We start from the raw sequence: 19,712 nt of genomic DNA, 5'->3' as shown, positions 1-19,712 counted from the left end.
ATTTACATAACCTTATTGCCAGGGGACTATAGTCCAATACAAAAACTGACTGCATTGAAAAAATTATGACTGGATGTGCCAGAACTTTCTTAAATTAAATGAAGGAAAAACTGAGGTGGTTGTTTTTGGAGCAAAGGAGGGACGGTTAAAAGTCAGCGCTCTTTTTCAAACAACACTGTTTAAAACAACAGACAAAGCCAGAAAACTTGTTCACTCCAGTTCGGAAGTTCTTACACTGGCTTCCGGTGCCTCAAAGAATTCATTTCAAAATACTTCTGCTGGTTTATAAATCACTAAACGGTTTAGGGCCAAAATACATTTTTGATCTGCTACTACACAATGACACCCCCAGACCTCTCAGGTCATCTGGGACCGGTCTGCTTTCTGTCCCCAGAGTCAGAACTAAACAGGGGGAAGCAGCGTTCAAATTTCTATGCTCCACATGTCTGGAACAAACTCCCAGAAAACTGCAGATCTGCTGCTACTCTCAGTTCTTTTAAAAGGCTGAAAACCTTTTTTTTTAAGGATTTAAATGCTCATTTCTTATAATGAAGTTGATTTTTCTTTAAACTGTATGACAATCAGCAAGGGTAAGATGAAAATTAAATGAATTGATTAGACATTGATTTGAACAATTAAGCGACAAAAAGGAAACTTTTATCATTAATGTTGGCTGAAACAAATATTGAAGTGAACTGAGTAACTTGGTGCCTTTTGGGATGTTTTTGTTAAGAATTTGTGAGATTAGGGTTGTGGCCATTCTTGGAGTATTTCTGAACAGGAAACGAATATATGTCTGAGAATTTCTCCAATGCGGGCGTGACATAGATTTTATGGTAAAATCTACAAGAAACAGTTGGAGCTGTTCAGGATGTTGCAGAGTTTGCCGTAATTAAACTAAGCCTTATAGTGACGACTATATTGTAATGTAAAAAGTACTTCCACTCTTGGTTATGGGTAACTAGAGCCCATGGTGGATGGATGAGAGGGTAAAGACATATGGTTCTGCCTTTATAGAGCGACCTTATTGGTTAACAAAGTTTGGGTTTCCACAAAATAGTTATTGCGCCCTGATAACATTTTATCTGCTTTTATATGTTTATATGTATTTTATGTTGACTGTTTTTAACTGCTCTTTGATGTTTCATTTATTATACTGCAATGTAACTTTTATTTCATATTTTAGGTTGACTGTTTTTAACTGCTCTTTAATGTTTAATTTCTTGTACTGCACTGTAACTTTTACAGTTTAAATCCTTTCATGTAAAGCACTTTGAATTGCCCAGTTGCTGAAATGTGCTATACAAATAAAGCTGCCTTGCTGTACATTAAAAATAAGGTGAACATTTGTCTTTTTTTATCAGTTTATTCATGTTCACATGCTTACTTATGAAGCATTATTTTTGCATTATGGTGGTATAACAACCACAACAAACAGTATTAATTCTCCCTGTTATAAGGTGAGTTACTACTCCATATACTGCAGCTAAAGACACCCAACATCAGGGACTTTACAGTAGTTGGCAAAGCCTTCCTTTTTTATCTTTTGTTGTAAATTTGTTTGAGTCTGTTTCCATTTATTATCACTCACTCACTCCCAAACACAGTTTTCACTTTTCTTCCTCAGACAGTTTGAAAGAGAAAGTACTTTTAGGTTGAAAATTGGGTGAATAATTAAAAGCATGTACGTCTGGATGTTGCTAAGAAAGTGCATTTGTACATTATCTATAGTGGTGCAAGTATTTAAGTATTTAGGAAATCGAATACCATTGCCGATACCAGCCACCAATGATCCAGTCTGACATGGAAAACAACAACTGACAGAAGGGGTTGAGTGATCTCTGATGATGTAGTGCGTGTCGTGACTGTCCTTACCTTGAGAAAACAGGGAGGAGGAGGAGGAGGAGGAGGAGGAGGGTCTGTGAAGAGCTGCTCTGATGCTTGGCTGCTCATGTTCACAAGGTGCAGTTTCTGTGAATAAAGTAAGACGAGGAGATTAGGAGGTGGGTTCATGCATGCAGCTGCACTTGCCCGCTGGAATACAGGATAAGGATGAGTCCTCTTCCTCATCTAGACAGCTAAAACTGTAGAGAGGTGACAACAAAGATTCTATGCAGCAGCACGTGTGTAGTCTTAAATGCCATTACTACTGTATGTAACTGCAAAATCCACACCTTCTAAAAACAACAGAATGTCACAGCTTTGATCCAACCGGTTATCTTCTATTGTATAAGTCTCACACTATAACCTGAACCTGAACATGAAAGTGAAATTCCCTCAACCGTGAGATCCCCCTGCTATTCCTTGTGACAAATCCCTGTGACTTCACCGTAAAATGATACACTCTGGCTCCTCTTTGCACTGTGAGCTCCTGTGAGCGCCTGCTAGCGCTCCAGTCATTACTGAAGGCCCATTTCCTTGCTGAGATATCAGAGGTCTGGGCATGCCGCTGCGGTAGCGAGGCTGCAGGCTGAGAAGGGGTTGAGCGAGGCATATCCTGGGGGCTTCCAACCACATCATGAGCAAGCAGGGATTCTGACTGCTCGAGCATGAAGTAGAAGCGGCCACACTTCATAAATCCTGCCCATCATGGCACCGCACATAGTCGGGGATGCAAAGCCTGGGGGAACAAATTTGACTTGTGCTCTATACTTGCTTGTCACCTTATATTGTTCTTTCACAAAATGACAGAATATTCTCACTGCGATTCTGCCAGCAAAGTGTGTCCAACCTCCCGGACACAGTGCTAAATAATCCCAAGGTTCCATTATGCTCCAGTCACCCATCACTTCTTTTAAGATTATTTTTTGGACATTTTAGGCCTTTATTTTTACAAGACGGCTGAAGACATGTAAGGGGGAGAGATAGGGGGAGAGATAGGGGGAATGAGATGCAGCAAAAGGACCACAGGTCGGAGAAAAACCAGTGGCTGCTGTTTTAAGGAGCAAACCTCTATATATGGGGTCGCGCGCTCTACCAGGTAAGCTACTCAGGCACCCAATCCTACAGTAATTTAAAGCTGTGAAAGCATGCATGTCCACCTTTACACTGTCTGGAAGAATAAAAAAAAAATAGAGAGTGAACTCTCGCAGACAACAAATCAAGCCCAAAGCTGCTTAATTGTGTGAGTGAATAAATTACAAGTGATTGTGCTTTGTAATGAAGGCAGCGGAGCATATTGTGCAAATGCTCTGCTTTTTAATGATTTAATTAGAGCACCTCGCTCAAACTGGAGCAGAAAATTTCAACGTGGAGATGAGTGAGGAGCTCTGCCAGCAAACGGCACCGCGACTCAAGATCCTGTGTTAATTGCTGCAGCAGTCGACAGATGTGCCTCACATCTCTGCCCATTTCCTGCTTTATTAAAATTAGTTGTACCCCAAAGAATGCCAAATGTTGTCTTCCTCAGGTAAATGATTTACAACCACTAAGCGGCATCATGTCATTCTAATTTCCAACATTCTCTAGCTAGATTAGAAAGGATGCTGTCTGTGGCTTAAGGCAGTGTGTTAAATCATTAACTACAGCTATCATTAACTACTGATTTGTCCCCAAATGACAGATATAACATGTAATACGTCCAACAACTAAACCCAAAGAAGTTATAGTTATATATGTATCTATTTTGTTAAGCCTCAACACACACCACCAGTAGATCTATTATTTTCACACCAACTGACTCCCCAATCGCACCAGAAAGTTTCATTTTTCAAGGCGGACTTCTCATTAAATAAGTAAACCAAAAAAAAAGTTCAGTAAAGTCACAGAGCCAGTTTGTCATGTGGACCAAAAGGGGACAGCATAATAAGTGCTGTGGTGCCGCCCCAGCCCAAAAGCTGTGTCCCTCCACTGACAGCAGCACGAGCATTAATCACCTAACTCATTAAGACAATCTGCACAAGTGCCCACAGCTCATAAACTCTGGAATAGACCAGAGTGACTGTTTTACCTCCTGAAGCATCTGCTTATTTACTTCTCAATACAGTCAGACTACCCATCCATCTCAGATGACACGGGGCTATGGCTGTTTATCTCCGTCATCTTTATTCATTGCGATAGACATTGTTTTTCTTCAGGTATCTGTAAACGATAAAAAGGAAACCTTTGTTTTGAATAACATTAGTGACCGAGGAATTGCACTGAAATTGCAAACAAGGAAATAAATCGATGCTTAACATTGATGCACTTCTCTCCAAAACAACACTATTATAAAAATAACAACAATGAGCAATATATCCTTTGAGAATGGTACTGATTCTGTTGCCAAGACTAGAGCGGATTGTTGGCGGTAAACTGAAGATAGTGTAGCCTTAGTGCTTAGCATTTCCATTATGTAAAATAGAAATATGTACAACACTTTGTTGGTACCGATTCCCAAATGGAATAGACAGACTTTTCTCATGTATATCACTGCTCCATCTCCAAGGTATAATGTGCATGCTTTTCAATGAAAGAATATCTAATGGTCACATTGAGGCTATAAAAAGATGTTCTGCTCACACAGACAATCTGATGCTCTCCCGAGGCTCCATTGAAGGGTGCAATCTTTTGCCATGATTACTCATTCTGTTGATGATACATCTCTTTGGTACAGGCTCTTTGTAGTAAGTCAGAGTGAGTTTTATAAGTATCATCACAGAAGGTGAAAAGAGGTTTCATGTAAAAAACCCAAAAGCCAGCTGGGGTTAGGGCTAAAGTTAATTTGCTAACCACTGCCTTGTGGGACAGAACCTAGAAACAGAGGGGACAAACACAAAGAGAGAAATAGCAACCGCGGTGGTGAAAATGGGACAAAGAAGGCTGAGGGAACATGAGGGTTTAGGCCGAATCAGTGGGAGAGGTGAAGGTAATCCTCTAACAAGCTCAGCGAGCAAAGAAAGGACAGAAAAGTTTCATTGTGACAAAGTTGATCATGAGATGTTAAACCAGACATGTAAAGAAAAGCTGCTTTCCCACATGACGACTAGAGCCGACCAATAAAGGATTTTTAAAGGCCGATACCGGTACGAATATTTGGTTATTTAAAAATCCCATATGCCGATATATCGGCCAATATAAACTTAAAAAACATACAGCGGTACATAACATAAACAGATTTCCCTAACATTAGTTATTTGTAGTTATTTATGAGTTCTCACTAAAATAATATGATAATGATTGGTTTTATTGTCACAACAGAACAGAGGAAAATCAAAATATATTAAAGTTCTAATAAATAAAATGTATAAAAATACAAACTTAAGATATGAAACTTAAAGTCCTTTGAAAAAAAAAAAAAACATTAACTAAAAAAATAATCAGTGTTGCCAACTGGGAAGTTGTAGAGCGTCCTCTGGTGGACAAACTATGCAACGCCACACTCATAACATGGTTGACCGTCCGTTTTTATTTTTTAAATAGTCATTTATCCGAATCATTTATTTGTCATTATGAATGATTTCGATGAATGAATATTTAAGAAAAAATAAAATAAACAAAGCCTAATATCGGTCGATACTATCGGCCCGCCGATATATCGGTCGGGCTCTAATGACAACAAAACGAATAGTGAAATATTTTAGAGACGAGTAATTAAAACAGTTGTGACATCAATAAAGATCCCCCTTTAAGCCCACCATGGCCCAGTGATGAGCCCCGGTTAAAGTTGGGCAAGTCCCCAAATCCAAGCAGTTGTCCCGAATCATGCCCTAATTGTCCTGAAAATTATTGTCATCCCCGTCTCTCTACCACCTTTCCTGTCTATCCATCTCTATTGAATAAAGGGAAAGACCCCAAAAAATAATCTTTAAAAAAACACTGTTCATGACGATGGAGTCGTCATGCAACCAGCTCCCGTCAGCTGCTACATAGGCGGCTAGGCGTGTTTGGATATTTACGCAATGCTATTTTTCATTCATTCATTGTTGAAATGGAGGCTCAGGCTGGTGTCCGGGGACCCAAAGAACACAAAGCTAAAAAAGCAAAAACTTCTCTGCAAGGTACCAGGAGGACTGGGTAGGGAAATACCCCTGGATTACTGCAGTTTTAAATGATGCAAACAAAGCCTTTTGCAATGTATGTAGAGTTTGGTATTTCACATTTCAGATTAACAACTCTACAAAACTCCCAATGATATATACATCTGTGGCCATACACAGATACTGGAAAAATATTACAGCAGCTTTAAATCACAATTTCTACTTAATCTGACTTGACAGGGGACTGTAAATCTAAACCTGCAGTACGAATGCTTACAAAGTCAAAGTGTGTGGTGCTGATTGTAGAAGGGCTAAGGTATGATGTGTGTGTGTGTGTGGTTGGTGTGTGTGGTGTGTGTGTTGTGTGGTGTGTGTAATAGTAATTCAGTTGTGTGTGTGTGTGTGTGGTGTGTGTGTAATAGTAATTCAGTTGGTGTGTGTGTGTGTGTGTGTGTGTGTGTGTGTGTGTGTGTGTGGTGTGTGTTAGTAATAGTAATTCAGGCATACCCTATTGATTATCTGCAGTGAGGGGCACTGTGATAAAACCTCAGCAAGAGTTCTCTATCTGCAACAAGCCATGTGCCAAACACAGGCTCTCTCCCTCACACACATATGGTCTGCTGTGTTATTGCTTCCGTGGTTTTGAAACAGAGTTATAGGAATATGCTCACTGATGAAAGCAGTAATTTTATTTATTTATTTATTTGATTAGGACAATGCACATTAATGAACATTTCTGTAAATGCGCCAGTGTTAGCCAATTGACTAGTTTTCAACTGTAGTCCTACCTAGGATGCATGTTTTTTTTGTGGTGGGAAGAAACCGGAGCACCCGGAGGAAACCCACGCAAACACGGGGAGAACATGCAAACTCCACACAGAAAGGCCCGGAACGACCTGGATTCGAGCACCTTCTTGCTGTGAGGCAGAAGTGCTAACCACTTAGCCACCGTGCTGCCTATAATACGTATGCTGATATTGGTTATTTTATAGGATTAACCAATCTGCTGTGAACACTTCCCAGATTAGTTTTATTTTTATTGTATTTTTATTTGAACACACATGTAACCTTTTTTTCTAATCTATTATTCTGCGTGTTTCATTTAAAGGTTGCAATCGGTTAGCTGATTGATTCACCTCTTGTGAGTCCTCTCTTCCTAATCGATTCTTATCTCCCTGACCTTTGTGTCTCCTCCTGTAGACAAATGTGAGACATGCAGGTAAACATGAAAGAGAACAGCACGTAGCATCTTTCTGGCCAGCCTATTGGGCACACAGATTATAAAGAGTCCAATTAAATTTAATGTTTTATGCTTTTAATTATTAATTTTCAGCCGCCGGGACCTTAGATGAAGATGAAAAGACTTTACCTACAGCTGGGGCGCCATGCAATAGTTGGACGGAACGTGACCTCCATCTAGTGGCGGGAAGACAAACAGCTACCTCTGTACGTCACTGACGTAAAGAAAGCACAGCGTGGTCGGGTCGCTTTACGGTATTTTTAAATTGTTAAGACTAGACATGGCATCTTCGTTGGTTTGCAGCGAAACTCACAGCAGGTAAATAACTCTAAATGAAGGTTATTCATTAAGACATAGCCAATGGACCTAAATATCATGTTTGAACGGCTGTGTCTCGTTAGGTCAATGCTCTGGTGGATGTTAGCCGGGAGACGTTTACTGACAACTGGGATTCTGTCACTCTCATTTCAGGGTGAGTTCAGTGCTAAACAGAGATGTGAAGCAGTACGGAAAGAAATATTTGTTTGACCGCAATGAAGAGACGTGCTGGAACTCAGACCAGGTAACGGCAAACATACTTATTGCAAATTATGTGTATTAAATACAAATTCCAATGGTAACTTACGCTATTTTTGCAGTTAGCTAATATACTTGAAACCGACCTACGTAAACAGTTTTATACTTACACCAAATGATAATACTCAAACTGCGACTTTAGAACGCCACCAAAACTCATACAATCTATACTTAAACTTGTCTAGAAGTGTAAAATGTTTATCTCCAAAAATGTATTAGTTCTGTCAAAGCTACTCAGTCTCTGGTTGTGTTTAGTCTTCCGAGATGTCCTACCGCCATCCACATTTGTTCTAGCCTCTTTTCTTGCATTGCATTGTGGGAGACTAGTGTACATCAACAGTATACTCAAAAGCACTTAGTGTACCTAGTATGCAAACTGGCTAATTAATGTATATTATATTTAGTCAATTTGCCATTGTAAACAGACAATATATTCAAAATCCTACTTAAAATTCCTATGTAGGATGGAATAGAGATATATGTATATACATACACATACAATCTATTAGAGCTTGGCAATATATCAATGTTGATATATATATCAACATTATTATATCAATATTGTAATATGAGACTAGATATTGTCTTAGTTTTTGGATATTATCCGTCGTAATATGGCATAACTGGTGTATTTTCCTGGTTTTAAAGGCTACATTACATTAAAGTTATGTAATTTTCTGAACTTACCAGACTGTGGTAACTGTTCTATTATTTGCCTTTACCCACTTAGCCATTATATCCACATTACTGATGATTTATCAAAAATCTAATTTTGTAAATGTTTTGTGAAAGCACCAATAGTCAACACTACAACAATATCATATTTGATTTTCTTGCCCAGTCATACTATATATATATATATATATATATATATATATATACACACACACACACACAAAGACTTCCTACATACTCTTTAATGTCCATGGGAGTCATCAGCATCATGTCTTTGACAGGGTGAATGTCAGTGGGTGTGTCTGGAGTTCCCCCAATCTGTCAAGGTGTCAGAGTTGAAGGTCCAGTTCCAGGGAGGCTTCTCAGCCAAAACATGCAGACTAGACGGTAAAACTCAGAGACCACATGTATCAACTTTAAACCTCGTCAAATTGTTTCCTGATCTGCTGCCTTCTCATCTTGTTGTTTCATACTGTTCCCGACATTGTGTTAGCTGTGATGAGATAAGTTCAATTATTTTCCACTTATGCTTCCTGCAGGTTGTCCTAAAGATGGGGCCTTTACAGAGATCAGCCATTTTTATCCAGAGGACGACAACTCTCTTCAGATATCCTTCAGTCTTACTGTGCAGCATTTGAGATTTGAATGACAACCCTGTAAAAGGGCCAATGCTGAATGGGGGGAGCAACATTTCAAAAACCTTATTTTCTACAAAACAATAATTTACTAGTAATCAAGGTAACTTTAAATGTTACATTTAACTCTTTACTCAACTGCATTATTTGGGATTTTACAACCAATGATGTGTGCCATGAACAATCATTACGCTGACCAAAACCACTCTATCAGACAAATATTGGTGTTCCAGATAGTAACGTAATAATAAAATCTACACCAGGGTTTTAACCGCAGCTGAAGCTGTACCTGTCACTCTAGAAACGCAGTGTGTTTCCTGTTACTGCTGTAGATTGATGATTCCTAAAAAGTATCGGACAATATTTTCCTGGACATGCTTGTCATTATTGCCATGCTTATCTTGTTCTTAACTCCACACCCACAGCTTTCCCATACAGGAGGCCCCTGCAGTGGACAAAGTAAAAATAATGTTTGAGAATAGTGCCGACTTTTTTGGGAGAATTATTGTTTATTCCTTGGATGTCCTGGGGGAAAAAGCCACATGACCACTTTTTTTTTTTATCGTCTTGTGAGAGAGGAAATGACTCCTGGGTAAAATGCAGGATGGTGAGGTGGCACTTGGGAAACATGTCATCTGTTCTGCCACCTCATGAACTGATGTGAATGTGGCCTTTTTTGGAAAGGATGCGTTCAAGGATCTGTCCAGCCATCTCACTCTTCATTACTCAAACACAGAAGGCTTGACATGGAGTCCAAATCTGAGTTTTAATTGCAGATTGAATGTGTTTCTTGTGATTATAAGAGCACTTGTAATGATGCATTCTGAACTTGTATTGTGCCTTTAAGTTGAAGCGCCATTCCAGCAGAACACACATAAAAATAATCTTTTATTAAAACTCGGTTCACAGTCCATTTTTGCTGTCCTTCAGCCACACAAAATAATTCTGCTGCATAATGTTGCATTTTAGTTTAAATGTCTCTGCATACAAACTGATCTATTACAATGTCTTGTTATTGTGACAGATGTCTTGGTCATCTCACCAGCTGGTTGCAGATCTGAGATCAGCTGTGGGAGCCCAGATTTCCAGTTGACTTTAACCAGTGTCATGTTGTTGGCTTGTAGAGTTTCAGAATATGGTCCTCCAACACTTTCTGAACTAGGAAACAATAAATGAATATGTTAATTTAGCAAAACATGTTTACAGTAACCTCTTATATAAAAAAAAAATGTATTTTTCAGGTATACAGAGAGAATACATACTCTTTTTGTGTCCAAGGGCAACAGCCAAGGCCATGGGACTGTACCCAGAGTCAGACTCAATGGTCATGTCAGCCCCTTTGGCTTAAAGAGAATATAATAATGGCAGTTAAAAAAATATTCAAACTGAATTTGTCAAGTTTATCATGACTTTACATCATAGACAAGCAATGTACCTAAGAGTGACTCTACACATTTGATGTGGTTCCCTCGTACAGCATAGAGAAGAGGAGTCCCGCCGTTCTGAGAATAAAATACATATCACATTGTAGTTGTATTTTGTTTACTATACCTTACATTTATCTTAATGTGTGTTGGCTTGCCATAACTAATACTGTGCATCTTGTCTTGTGGATTGGTGATGGCATGTCAGACATAAAAATCCTTGTGTACCCAGTCGTAAGTGTTTATGTCTACTCCATGTCTGAGAAGACACTCCACAATGTCCACGTAACCCCCAGAGCTGGCCAGTGTCAGGGCAGTCTCTCGCTCCCTCGCAATTGCGTTGGGGTCTGCGCCCTAAAACAAAAATCCCATAAACATTGATAAGAGAGTGCATTTTGACATGTGCGTGACTTTCTGGATAGCAGTCTCTTACTTCTAACCTTTTCCAAGAGAAAATCCACCACTGCTTTCTCTCCAAACACTGCTGCCCACATGAGAGGCGTAAAGCCCCGTTCGTCCTGTTTGCTCAGCAGTGAACTGTCTGCAAAGTAAAGTAGGTCACAAGCCCATCAGTGGAAATTTTGTACAATTCAATGTCAGACACAATTTGCATTCTGTTATACTGCTTAGTGACATCCAAATTCCTCACCTTTACTCAGGTGTGCAGCCACTTGTGAAACCTCGCCTTGAGCTGCCAACTGGTGTATGGACAGCGCTGCATGGTGGAAATAACTTCATATGGTCAATACAATGCCATGATTGCTTGTCTAGCACACCATATTGTCCCTCGCCAGTACTTACAGTCTAATGTTGCTGGGCGTACTGTAACCTCATTCCCACGCTGCTTGTTGGTCAGAGTGGTGGGGTGTATGAACAGGCCATCTTCATCCACATCCACGTTTTCCGGAGACACTGGCCCGAGCAGAGAGACCACAGCCACGTCAGTGCATGAAAGCATTCTCTGTTTAACTGATTATTTTAAGACTGCAAACATCGGGTTGAAAACAGATGTTACATTGAACAGGGTAACGTTTCAAGAAAGTGTTCACGGGCAGGGAACTTATATTAAAAGGTCAAATATAAAAAGGCATAGATACCATTGACCCTCTCATCTCTGGACTCGGAAGGACAGACATTCGCGTCAGATGACTGAATATTTTGGCCATCTGCAACCTCTTCATCACCTCGGGCCTGCATCATCCCTGGAATCAAAACGTGGTACAGTGGTAAAGTGGTACAGCCCTCAAAAGTAGCCACAATTAGTTCATAAAGCAAACGCAACGTTGTCCACTCACCCCATCCAGCCTTACAGTCTAATTTGCGCTCACTTCCTTTTGGACAAACTGAAAGTAAATGATTTCGAGTCGCACGATGGGTCTTGCTGGAAGTGCAAGAATTGTACCCAGATACATTACTTGTCGCTCAGTTGATTAGCTTTTTAATAAATCATTTATTTTAACAAAATAAACGAGTAAACGTTGGATTCAACCGGTGTAACGCAACACTGCGTTACTCTTTGAAGGAAGAACTTTTATTTCATCATCGTTATTTCTGTCCGGAATATTGTCGTGTAACACATGACAACAACAATACGGAAGAAGCAAGAATCAGCTGACACATTTCACGTACAACTGCATTGTGTTATTATCAGTTTCTAACATACCCAGCCTGCATTATGGAGGACCAGGAGATGCAACTAAAAGTTAGACGAGGTAAATACTAATTTCATTTATCAGCATACAATTACCTCAATGTTACCTTGCAACGAAGCCAGTAGCTGTTAGCTCGCCTTAGCCGCTAAGCTAATGCTACGTTTACGCCGCTGGTTGTTCATGTCCCATGCTGTTGGATGTTTCCCTCTGTTTTTCTTTTCTTTTCCTTACACTGGTCAGGTGTTCTTTGCATTTGTCTGTACTTCTTTGATTCTACAGTGACTGACAAATTCACGGAGAGCATGTACGTGCTAGCTAATGAGCCGTCAGTGGCTCTCTACAGACTGCAGGAACACGTCAGAAGGTCCCTGCCTGAACTGGTGCAACACAAGGTATTCACCCTGTGTCATATTAGAATGTGTGTGTGTGTGTGGGGGGGGGGGGGCAGTTTAGAGGGATAACCAACCCCAAAACATGTTTTTAAATCGTCTTATTACAATAACCTGAGATGAATATGTGTATCAAGAAACAAATACCACAATATGTGGATTAATAATACACACAGGAAACAACACAACCCTCACCTGTGTGTAGATAGCATCATCAGTGTGTCTGCCTATCAATAAAGACCACAGTCTTTTAAATCAAGTAGTTAGAACTTAGGTATGCAATAGTAAAGAAGTAACATGTATGAATTCTGATTTAACCTGTAGTTCCCCTCATTGGGTTTGGTGGCTTTTATTGCTTTGTTACATATTTTCAAGCATAGATATAGAACAGAATATTGTTCTATGTCTATGTTTTCAAAAGCTTTTGTGTTTGTTGTCAAAGTTGTCATCCACTTTTAAATCAGAAGACAGCATTAGCAATGGAGGTCGTGTGTTTGGTGGTGAAATGTATGCTTTGCTGTCAAATGCTCTGTACAGCAACTATTAGTATGGTTTTACTCCTTCTGAATATTTGATGGTAGTTTTGTTTTTTGTCATACCTCACACAGACAGACATGCAGAGCTGGGAGGAGCAGAGTCAAGGAGCCATCTACAGTGTAGAGTATGCATGCAGGTGAGCAGAAGCATAAACTTTCATACAGTATTTGCAGAACGCAGGCAATGTCATGACTTTTATAGGTCCCATGAAATGGTGCTCTTTTATATAGACCGTAGTGGTCCCCAATACCATATCTGAAGTCTCTTTTATATAGACCTTAGTGGTCCCCTAATAACATATCTGAAATCTCTTTTATATAGACCGTAGTGGTCCCCAATACCATATCTGAAGTCTCTTTTATATAGACCTTAGTGGTCCCCTAATAACATATCTGAAGTCTCTTTTATATAGACCTTAGTGGTCCCCTAATAACATATCTGAAGTCTCTTTCCCAAAATTCAGCCTTGGTGCAGAATTACAGCCACTAGAGCCAGTCCCACAATGAGCTCTCCTTAGTATTTGCCATTTCTGAGTCTGTAGCTTTTGAGGGGAAGAGAGAGAGTTGGGGGCTGGGGGTGTGGCCTTGACCAACTGCTGTGGCTCATTTGAAAGCCATGATGTCTCTCTCTCATGGGTGGGCCAAGTTCTCTGGGAGGGCAAAGCAGAGAAAGGGGAGGTAACCTTGCCCATGACCTCATAAGGGGCAAGATTCCAGATCGGCCCATCTGAACTTTCATTTTCTCAAAGGCAGAGCAGGATACCCAGGGCTCGGTTTACACCTATCACCATTTCTAGTCACTGGGGGAGCATAGGCAGGCTGGGGGAACTCATATTAATGTTTAAAAACCTCATAAAGTGGAATTTTTATGCCATGGGACCTTTAACACTTTGATTGATCTCTTGCAGTGCCGTGAAGAGCATGACGAACAGCAGCTTGTATTTCAAAAACATTGACGGCCTCCTCTGTCAAGCCATCAGCATGAAGGAACAGATAAGCAGCTCTCAAGGACGCAGGTAGGAGGCAGCAGTGAATATGGGTGTGTGTGTGTGTGTGTGTGTGTGTGGTGTGTGTGTGTGTGTGTGTGTGTGTGTGTGTGTGTGTGTGTGTGTGTTTGTTTTAAGAAAATGGCTTCTGGTAAAAAGCCACAAAATTTGTCTAGTGGCAAAGTTAGCTCTTGGGGCTGAAAGGTTACATATGAGTAATGGAACATATCTTTGCAAAAAAAGTGTAAGTGTAATATAAGTGTGTTTCTCAATTGGCTAAATACTTGTGCCTGTATCTGTACAAGGGTTGTGTCTTCAGCCATTTGGACGAGGGACAGTCATCATTTGAGGTTTTCACACACTTTTATTACACTTACCAAACAAACAAAAAAGTCGTTGACATAATTGTTGCCAAAATTTAAATAAGTCAGTTGATTATTATGGGCTATTACGTTTTTGGCCATACTCCCCACACCCATCCACTTTTGAGTCATCGTACTCATTATGTTTTCCTGAAACTCTACACACTTGACTTATTTGAGAATAAAATTAAGAGACATAAGTGATTTGCATTTATTCTTAGCAAAATATCATATCTTTGTCCGTTGTTTTTATTTTTTCTTTAATCCCATCATTTATTATTAATTGTATATTAGGTAATATTTTGGGACATCAGCTAATATGTGTTTTTTTTTTCAGTTCAGTTTTATTACTCCCAATAACTGCAAAATATTTATCAGGCCTGTTCTGAACTCTTTTGTAGTTAATGGGAGCTTCACATTTTGTGTGTTTTATTTGCCCTGTTTTTCCTTTGCACCTGCATGAAGCTTACATGATGTGACCCCCTCACCCAGTCCCCTTGTCTCTGCTCCACATGCCCCTTCCACATCCTCATTACCTCTGGACTGAGGTGTCCAAGGTTAGTATTACCTCCAGACATGACATAATCACATTCAGGCCTGTATTATTTCCTTCTTTTTCAGAAAGGTGAAAGAAAATGACAGAAATGACATTTAAAGTTAACAGGTGTTTGTGAACATCATTGTAATCTCCTTTTCAGGTGTCAAAACACATCCTACTTTTAAACTGAATTATATTTTCTGAAAACGAATTAATTTATGCTTGATATGAAATCATTTTGAACAACACATAACAAAACACATCTGCACGCTGTGGACAAATATTTGGCAAAAAGCCACTATATACAGCGGAATAAAGTATTGACATTATTACAATGAAAGCTATACATTTGCCAGGTTGCTACCTGGGCAACACTGGAGAGATTTAAATCAAACTCATTCATACAAAAACACTACAAATCATACAGACGTTTGTGCTCAATATGGTTTTCATCAAGTTCAAAATGCTTTATAATCTGAACAGGAGAAATCAGTTAATAATGGGGAAAACTTGAGTATGCCTTTCAAGCTCTGTCCCATTTTTGTGTATGTGAAAAGGTACAAACTGACAGTTTGACATCGGTCTGAGATGACACTTGTGTTAGCAGTCCTCTAGTGATGCTTAGAAGGTCATCAGTTTCTTTAACGACAAGCTCAGCTTCCCTTATGTCACACAAGAGTAGAGTCTTTTGCGGAAATCCCTGACTTGCGTGCAAGCACACTCTTCATCTCGTTGTTGACCCCATTCCAGGGTTTAGCCTGCGCCTGCAGTAAGCCAGATTCAGTAGACAGGGTCCTGTGCATTCGGGGACCACTGCCAGCACTGCTGTAGCCGTCTTTTTCCCCAGTGTGGCCCTGGGAACCTTCAGCGGGGGAGTACTGCTGTTGCTGGTACTGTTGCTGCCTCGGGTTGCCACTCTGAGGGTATGGGATGTGATGCTGGAGGTGAGACTGGCTGCGCTGCATCCGCGGTTTGTCCACGCCAATTTTCAGCTCGCAGTGGCGGGAGACAGGCACGCTGCTGCTTCCGTGGTCATTCTGGAAGAGGGTGTCACGGCGGTCGCTGTGATAGTGCTTGGCACTACAAGAAGCTTTGACCAGCGAGTGGATCACAACGACCAGTAGGATTAAGATCCCAGAGGCGAGTACGCAAGCACTTGCAATGCCTGTCTCCACCTCAAATATGAGGAGCATAAAGATGGACATAGCTGCCAAGGATGAGAGGAGGGGAATTAACATACACAGAAACACTAAATGACCAGCAAGCAGTGTTCATCTTTTATTTGATTCATCAGTCATGGGCCACATTACTTTAAACAGACCTCTGAAAGTTTTTTTATTTCTTGCTTACATCTGGGTTTTCTGCTTTTTTCCTAATTTAAGCTTTATTTTTATTTCCACATCACAGCAATTGGATGCTTTACAAAAACAAAAGAAGTGCATGTAATGTTGTTGTAATGTCATTTAAAGGCTAGCTGTTCTTAGCTGAGTTGTCCTATGTGTATCTCCAGGAAAAGGACTATGGACCCAGGCATGCTAAAGGAAGGGGGAGACAAGAGCAGCTCCGGGATGTGACGGGACTTCCTGAGTTGTTGGTGTTGCTTCTACAGTCCCTTGCTCTATTACCTCTTGATTGAGGCTGAAGTGGGGTCATAAGGGCGACACCTCATCACAATGGAGTGACTGCCTCCAGTGCCCCCATCCCCCCCCCCCCCCCCGTACAAGCCGCTCAGTGGAACAGAGCACCACAGCACTGCCAGGTTCAGCATTAAAAACACTTAAGTCATGGACGCTGCTCAAAGAATGCATTGTTCTCTTGGACTCGCTGGACGGGCCAGAGAGAAGAAGCCGTGCTGCTTTTGCCTCTGCTGCGCCGCTTTGGACACTAGTTTACAAGTCTTTGTGAATTTTTTGTTGAAGGCTGAAGACTAAAAGAGTCCCCTGCATGCAAATTATAAGAACTTAACACACTTACAGAAGGAAAACATCACAAAATGTGCCAAAAGGCAGGAACCGATGCCCAGTTCTACTTTTTTTCAGAATTTACTATATGACATGCCCGTTTGGGCAACATGTTCTTACAGAGAAAATCCAGAATCTTAACAAAAAATTAAAATCTAGTTTTTCATCCTTACCTGCCAAGTAGACAGTAACCCCCAGGCAAAACAGTCCGATAGCCACGTGTCGTACAGCTCTGCTATCCAAAAGGAACCAGTCTGCTCTATTGAAACAGATGTCATATGGTTAATGTCAGACATGTTTACACTTTAAAATTGCTACTTTGTTTCTTCTTAACAGTGCATGAATGAAAATGATTTTACCCAACAATTTCTGTGTTGACAAATTCCTTTTCGTTTTGTCTCAAGTGCACCTTCTTTGCCATGAAACCCAACTTTTCTTCGTTTTTTTTTTTTTAATTTTATTTCTCCCCTGATAAGTTCGTAACTGTAAGTCTTAAAACATTTGATTATGAATTAGATGGGTATGTTTAAATGCTATTTATTTTCTAAAGCTCATTATTATTCACATTTCTTTCTTCAGTAGGGAGGTCCTGGGGTATGCTATTGGATTTGAAAACCAACGTGGGAAAGGGCCAGCTAGAGGCTGTGTGCTGGGTGCATAATGAGAGGAAGGCCATTGTTTAGATGGGATTCATAGGGTTTGAGAGGTGGGGGTCGGCAAACAACGTTGCAGTGCAGGCCTCTTCACTCTGACACATAAGGAAAGCTATTTTAAACAACGGTGTTTTCTTTTAATGAAACGTAATGCAGTCAACCAGGGTCCACTGTGGTTTACCGAGAACAATTAAAGAAGATTGTGTGGGCACAAGAACACTAACCAGATAAATTGTATAGCCCCACCGTTGTACACTGACTATGTGACAAGAAAATAGATCTAGAATGCAATACAATGCAGTTGCATAGCCTTTTAAGAATTGATACTAATTTTAAAGCATTATGTTTTTGGAAGGCATTGATTGGAATGTGGGGTTTTATTTAACGCTGTACTTTGTTTGTTTTGCCTTATATTGATTCATGTCATTCACGTATACAGACAAAAAACACCAGTTACAAGATTTATTAATGGGTTGTATTGGATTAGGCTATTACATAACACAACACATTGGGTCTATAGTTCCTTGGTCATTCATAGCACTTAAACAAGTAGGTATAAGTGTAAATATATAACGTTTGCTTTACAGTGGCCACTGTAGCAAAATGTGACACTTACAGGCTACTATAATGCTAAAATGTAGTGCATAAACAACGTTTGCTAACAGCCCAGCCCACATGAATGGAGCAAGGATGGGTTTTATTGCTTATAAATGTTACTTTATACGTGTAAGAGAACTGTTGGGTTATTTTATCATTGTAAAACGTATCGTGTTGTTTTTAAAGGTCTTAAAGCAAAACTGCGCTTGCTCACAATAGTCGATTTCCAGGTGCGTCATAGCCTACTGCAATTAGCTGTAATGCGACCAGGTGTGTTTCAATCATGTCACCGGGCTGGCTGTTCCCGGGGAAACTGGAGCAGCATAATGCAAGTGAGAGAAGCGGCTGGCAGGCCTGTCGCAGACAGTGGAAGAGGTGCGTTACACGCAGGCTAAATACCTTTCAGTGTCCTGCTCTCCTCTGCAGACCTCTGTTGAAAAGTAGCTGTGGAGAAGACACACCACCACAGAGCTCAAATGCAGGGTGAGAGAGAGAGCGGAGAGCACCGTGGAGACGGGCAGCAGGACGGCCCAGATGTAAGCGGGTATGAGCGAGGACGTGGAAGGGGGAGACTCCTTCACTGCCGTCTGTTGCGACTGAAGCTGGAAAATCAAAATAACCGATAAAACAGACATGACAGCCGATAACACCCCCAGTAAAGACAGAACTATTAGCGACCGCTGGCTGTACTTGAGCGTCATCTTCTCAGGCGGTCACGTTTCTCCTACAAAGTTTTTCCGTCAATCCTAAAGTCCCCCCCCCAAAAGGTACACTGGCATGTATGCAGCGTGAATTCAATGTCTCCCTCGGTCCGTTCGGGATGAATAGTTTCCTCTCCAACATGGATTTTTGCAGTAGTTTGCCTGTTGTGGTACAGCGTCCCGCTGCTCAGTCTGAGCATGTGATGGACTTTAAAAATCCCCAGATTAAAAACTTCGCAACAACAATGGACCTTTTTTTTTCTCACTTGGATCCACGGAAACAATGCGTCGACGCGCTCTTGGGTGAGGCAGAGACCACAGTGACAGAACAAAGGCCATTAAAGCGATGCAGTCCCACAACAAAGTTAATAAAACTTAAACAACTGTTTTTTTTTTTGTTGTTTTTTTGTGGAATGTGTACATTTCACAAACTTTAGCCTACTGGAAGCATTAACCTCTAGGGCCTGCTCCAAAAAAAAAAAAACAGACCTGAGATTACTCCAATATGTCCATATGAATTGAAATCCATATTTTTATTTCCTGGGCTAATAGATTAGCCTACTTCTTATGATGTGATAGCCTTTATATCCCCATAAAGCGATTAAAGGATTACATAACCCTTTTCAACCGGCGGTTTTAATTGTCTGCCACAAATACTAGAAGAAAGAAGTGACATGCACTTCATATGATGAAAAATTCAATGTGACTCAAATTCCTAAAGTAGTTCCTGTGCAAGACGATACCACGGCAGGTGTGCATTAACTACAGCAAACGTTTGAGGAATTTCAGCAGCGTCCACTTCATTGTAGAATACCCCTTTTATTCTTCAC

General features: G+C 40.5%; 4 protein-coding genes and 1 long non-coding RNA gene across 11 annotated transcripts; 2 read left to right on the top strand and 3 right to left on the bottom strand.

Moving 5' to 3' along the window:
* Positions 1-1,860: 1,860 nt before the first annotated feature.
* LOC116695910 (uncharacterized) lies at positions 1,861-7,215 on the bottom strand. The gene is made up of 3 exons (XR_004333582.1): positions 7,138-7,215; positions 3,950-4,080; positions 1,861-1,971 (listed from the first exon to the last, which is right to left on the bottom strand). It is a non-coding gene; the product is annotated as an uncharacterized LOC116695910 (long non-coding RNA).
* A 173-nt stretch (positions 7,216-7,388) lies between these two features.
* On the top strand, positions 7,389-9,982 carry nr2c2ap (nuclear receptor 2C2-associated protein). Its single transcript, XM_032526439.1, has 5 exons — positions 7,389-7,515; positions 7,669-7,759; positions 8,730-8,835; positions 8,988-9,055; positions 9,507-9,982. Exons 1-5 carry the CDS (start codon positions 7,478-7,480, stop codon positions 9,627-9,629), a joined length of 426 nt encoding a protein of 141 aa, XP_032382330.1. The 5' UTR covers positions 7,389-7,477; the 3' UTR covers positions 9,630-9,982.
* On the bottom strand, positions 9,645-12,517 carry rfxank (regulatory factor X-associated ankyrin-containing protein). Of its 3 annotated transcripts, none has more exons than XM_032526432.1 (9): positions 12,266-12,517; positions 11,605-11,709; positions 11,309-11,419; positions 11,157-11,222; positions 10,948-11,048; positions 10,736-10,861; positions 10,519-10,585; positions 10,346-10,426; positions 9,645-10,241 (listed from the first exon to the last, which is right to left on the bottom strand). In XM_032526432.1, the coding sequence occupies exons 2-9, from the start codon at positions 11,705-11,707 to the stop codon at positions 10,189-10,191; spliced, it is 708 nt and encodes a 235-aa protein (XP_032382323.1). In that variant the 5' UTR covers positions 11,708-11,709; positions 12,266-12,517; the 3' UTR covers positions 9,645-10,188. The 3 variants fall into 3 exon arrangements, with proteins under 3 accessions (XP_032382323.1, XP_032382321.1, XP_032382322.1); XM_032526430.1 differs by having other exon boundaries at positions 12,255-12,507; XM_032526431.1 differs by lacking the exon at positions 12,266-12,517 and adding an exon at positions 11,803-12,036.
* On the top strand, positions 11,970-17,807 carry borcs8 (BLOC-1 related complex subunit 8). 5 transcript variants are annotated; one of them, XM_032526436.1, is made up of 6 exons: positions 11,970-12,219; positions 12,439-12,551; positions 13,157-13,221; positions 13,993-14,100; positions 14,898-14,989; positions 16,481-17,807. In XM_032526436.1, the coding sequence occupies exons 1-5, from the start codon at positions 12,183-12,185 to the stop codon at positions 14,977-14,979; spliced, it is 405 nt and encodes a 134-aa protein (XP_032382327.1). In that variant the 5' UTR covers positions 11,970-12,182; the 3' UTR covers positions 14,980-14,989; positions 16,481-17,807. The 5 variants fall into 5 exon arrangements, with proteins under 5 accessions (XP_032382327.1, XP_032382328.1, XP_032382324.1 ...); XM_032526437.1 differs by lacking the exon at positions 14,898-14,989; XM_032526433.1 differs by lacking the exon at positions 11,970-12,219 and having other exon boundaries at positions 12,328-12,551.
* Positions 14,415-19,202, bottom strand: tmem221 (transmembrane protein 221). Its single transcript, XM_032526429.1, has 3 exons — positions 18,581-19,202; positions 17,105-17,190; positions 14,415-16,177 (listed from the first exon to the last, which is right to left on the bottom strand). Exons 1-3 carry the CDS (start codon positions 18,880-18,882, stop codon positions 15,639-15,641), a joined length of 927 nt encoding a protein of 308 aa, XP_032382320.1. The 5' UTR covers positions 18,883-19,202; the 3' UTR covers positions 14,415-15,638.
* Positions 19,203-19,712: the final 510 nt, after the last annotated feature.

Source organism: Etheostoma spectabile, chromosome 9 (assembly GCF_008692095.1).
Source record: "Etheostoma spectabile isolate EspeVRDwgs_2016 chromosome 9, UIUC_Espe_1.0, whole genome shotgun sequence".
NCBI classification, from domain to species: Eukaryota; Metazoa; Chordata; class Actinopteri; order Perciformes; family Percidae; genus Etheostoma; species Etheostoma spectabile.
Note: the sequence above shows the minus strand (reverse complement) of the source record. Positions and strands in the feature narration are given on the sequence as shown.

Coding starts and splice junctions, on each gene's coding strand:
- rfxank (XM_032526432.1), bottom strand. CDS start 11,707: ATGATGCAGGCCCGAGGTGATGAAGAGGTTGCAGATGGCCAAAATATT. Junction 11,049..11,156: donor GGCTGCACACCTGAGTAAAG/GTGAGGAATTTG, acceptor TTTACTTTGCAG/ACAGTTCACTGCTGAGCAAA. Junction 10,427..10,518: donor ATGTGTAGAGTCACTCTTAG/GTACATTGCTTG, acceptor ATTCTCTTTAAG/CCAAAGGGGCTGACATGACC.
- nr2c2ap (XM_032526439.1), top strand. CDS start 7,478: ATGGCATCTTCGTTGGTTTGCAGCGAAACTCACAGCAG. Junction 7,760..8,729: donor CGTGCTGGAACTCAGACCAG/GTAACGGCAAAC, acceptor TGTCTTTGACAG/GGTGAATGTCAGTGGGTGTG. Junction 9,056..9,506: donor AGGACGACAACTCTCTTCAG/ATATCCTTCAGT, acceptor CTCCACACCCAC/AGCTTTCCCATACAGGAGGC.
- tmem221 (XM_032526429.1), bottom strand. CDS start 18,882: ATGACGCTCAAGTACAGCCAGCGGTCGCTAATAGTTCTGTCTTTACTG. Junction 17,191..18,580: donor GGAGAGCAGGACACTGAAAG/GTATTTAGCCTG, acceptor CTGTTTCAATAG/AGCAGACTGGTTCCTTTTGG. Junction 16,178..17,104: donor GGTTACTGTCTACTTGGCAG/GTAAGGATGAAA, acceptor CATCCTTGGCAG/CTATGTCCATCTTTATGCTC.
- borcs8 (XM_032526433.1), top strand. CDS start 12,357: ATGTTTCCCTCTGTTTTTCTTTTCTTTTCCTTACACTGGTCAGGTGTT. Junction 13,222..13,992: donor AGTGTAGAGTATGCATGCAG/GTGAGCAGAAGC, acceptor GATCTCTTGCAG/TGCCGTGAAGAGCATGACGA. Junction 14,101..14,897: donor AGCAGCTCTCAAGGACGCAG/GTAGGAGGCAGC, acceptor ACCTGCATGAAG/CTTACATGATGTGACCCCCT.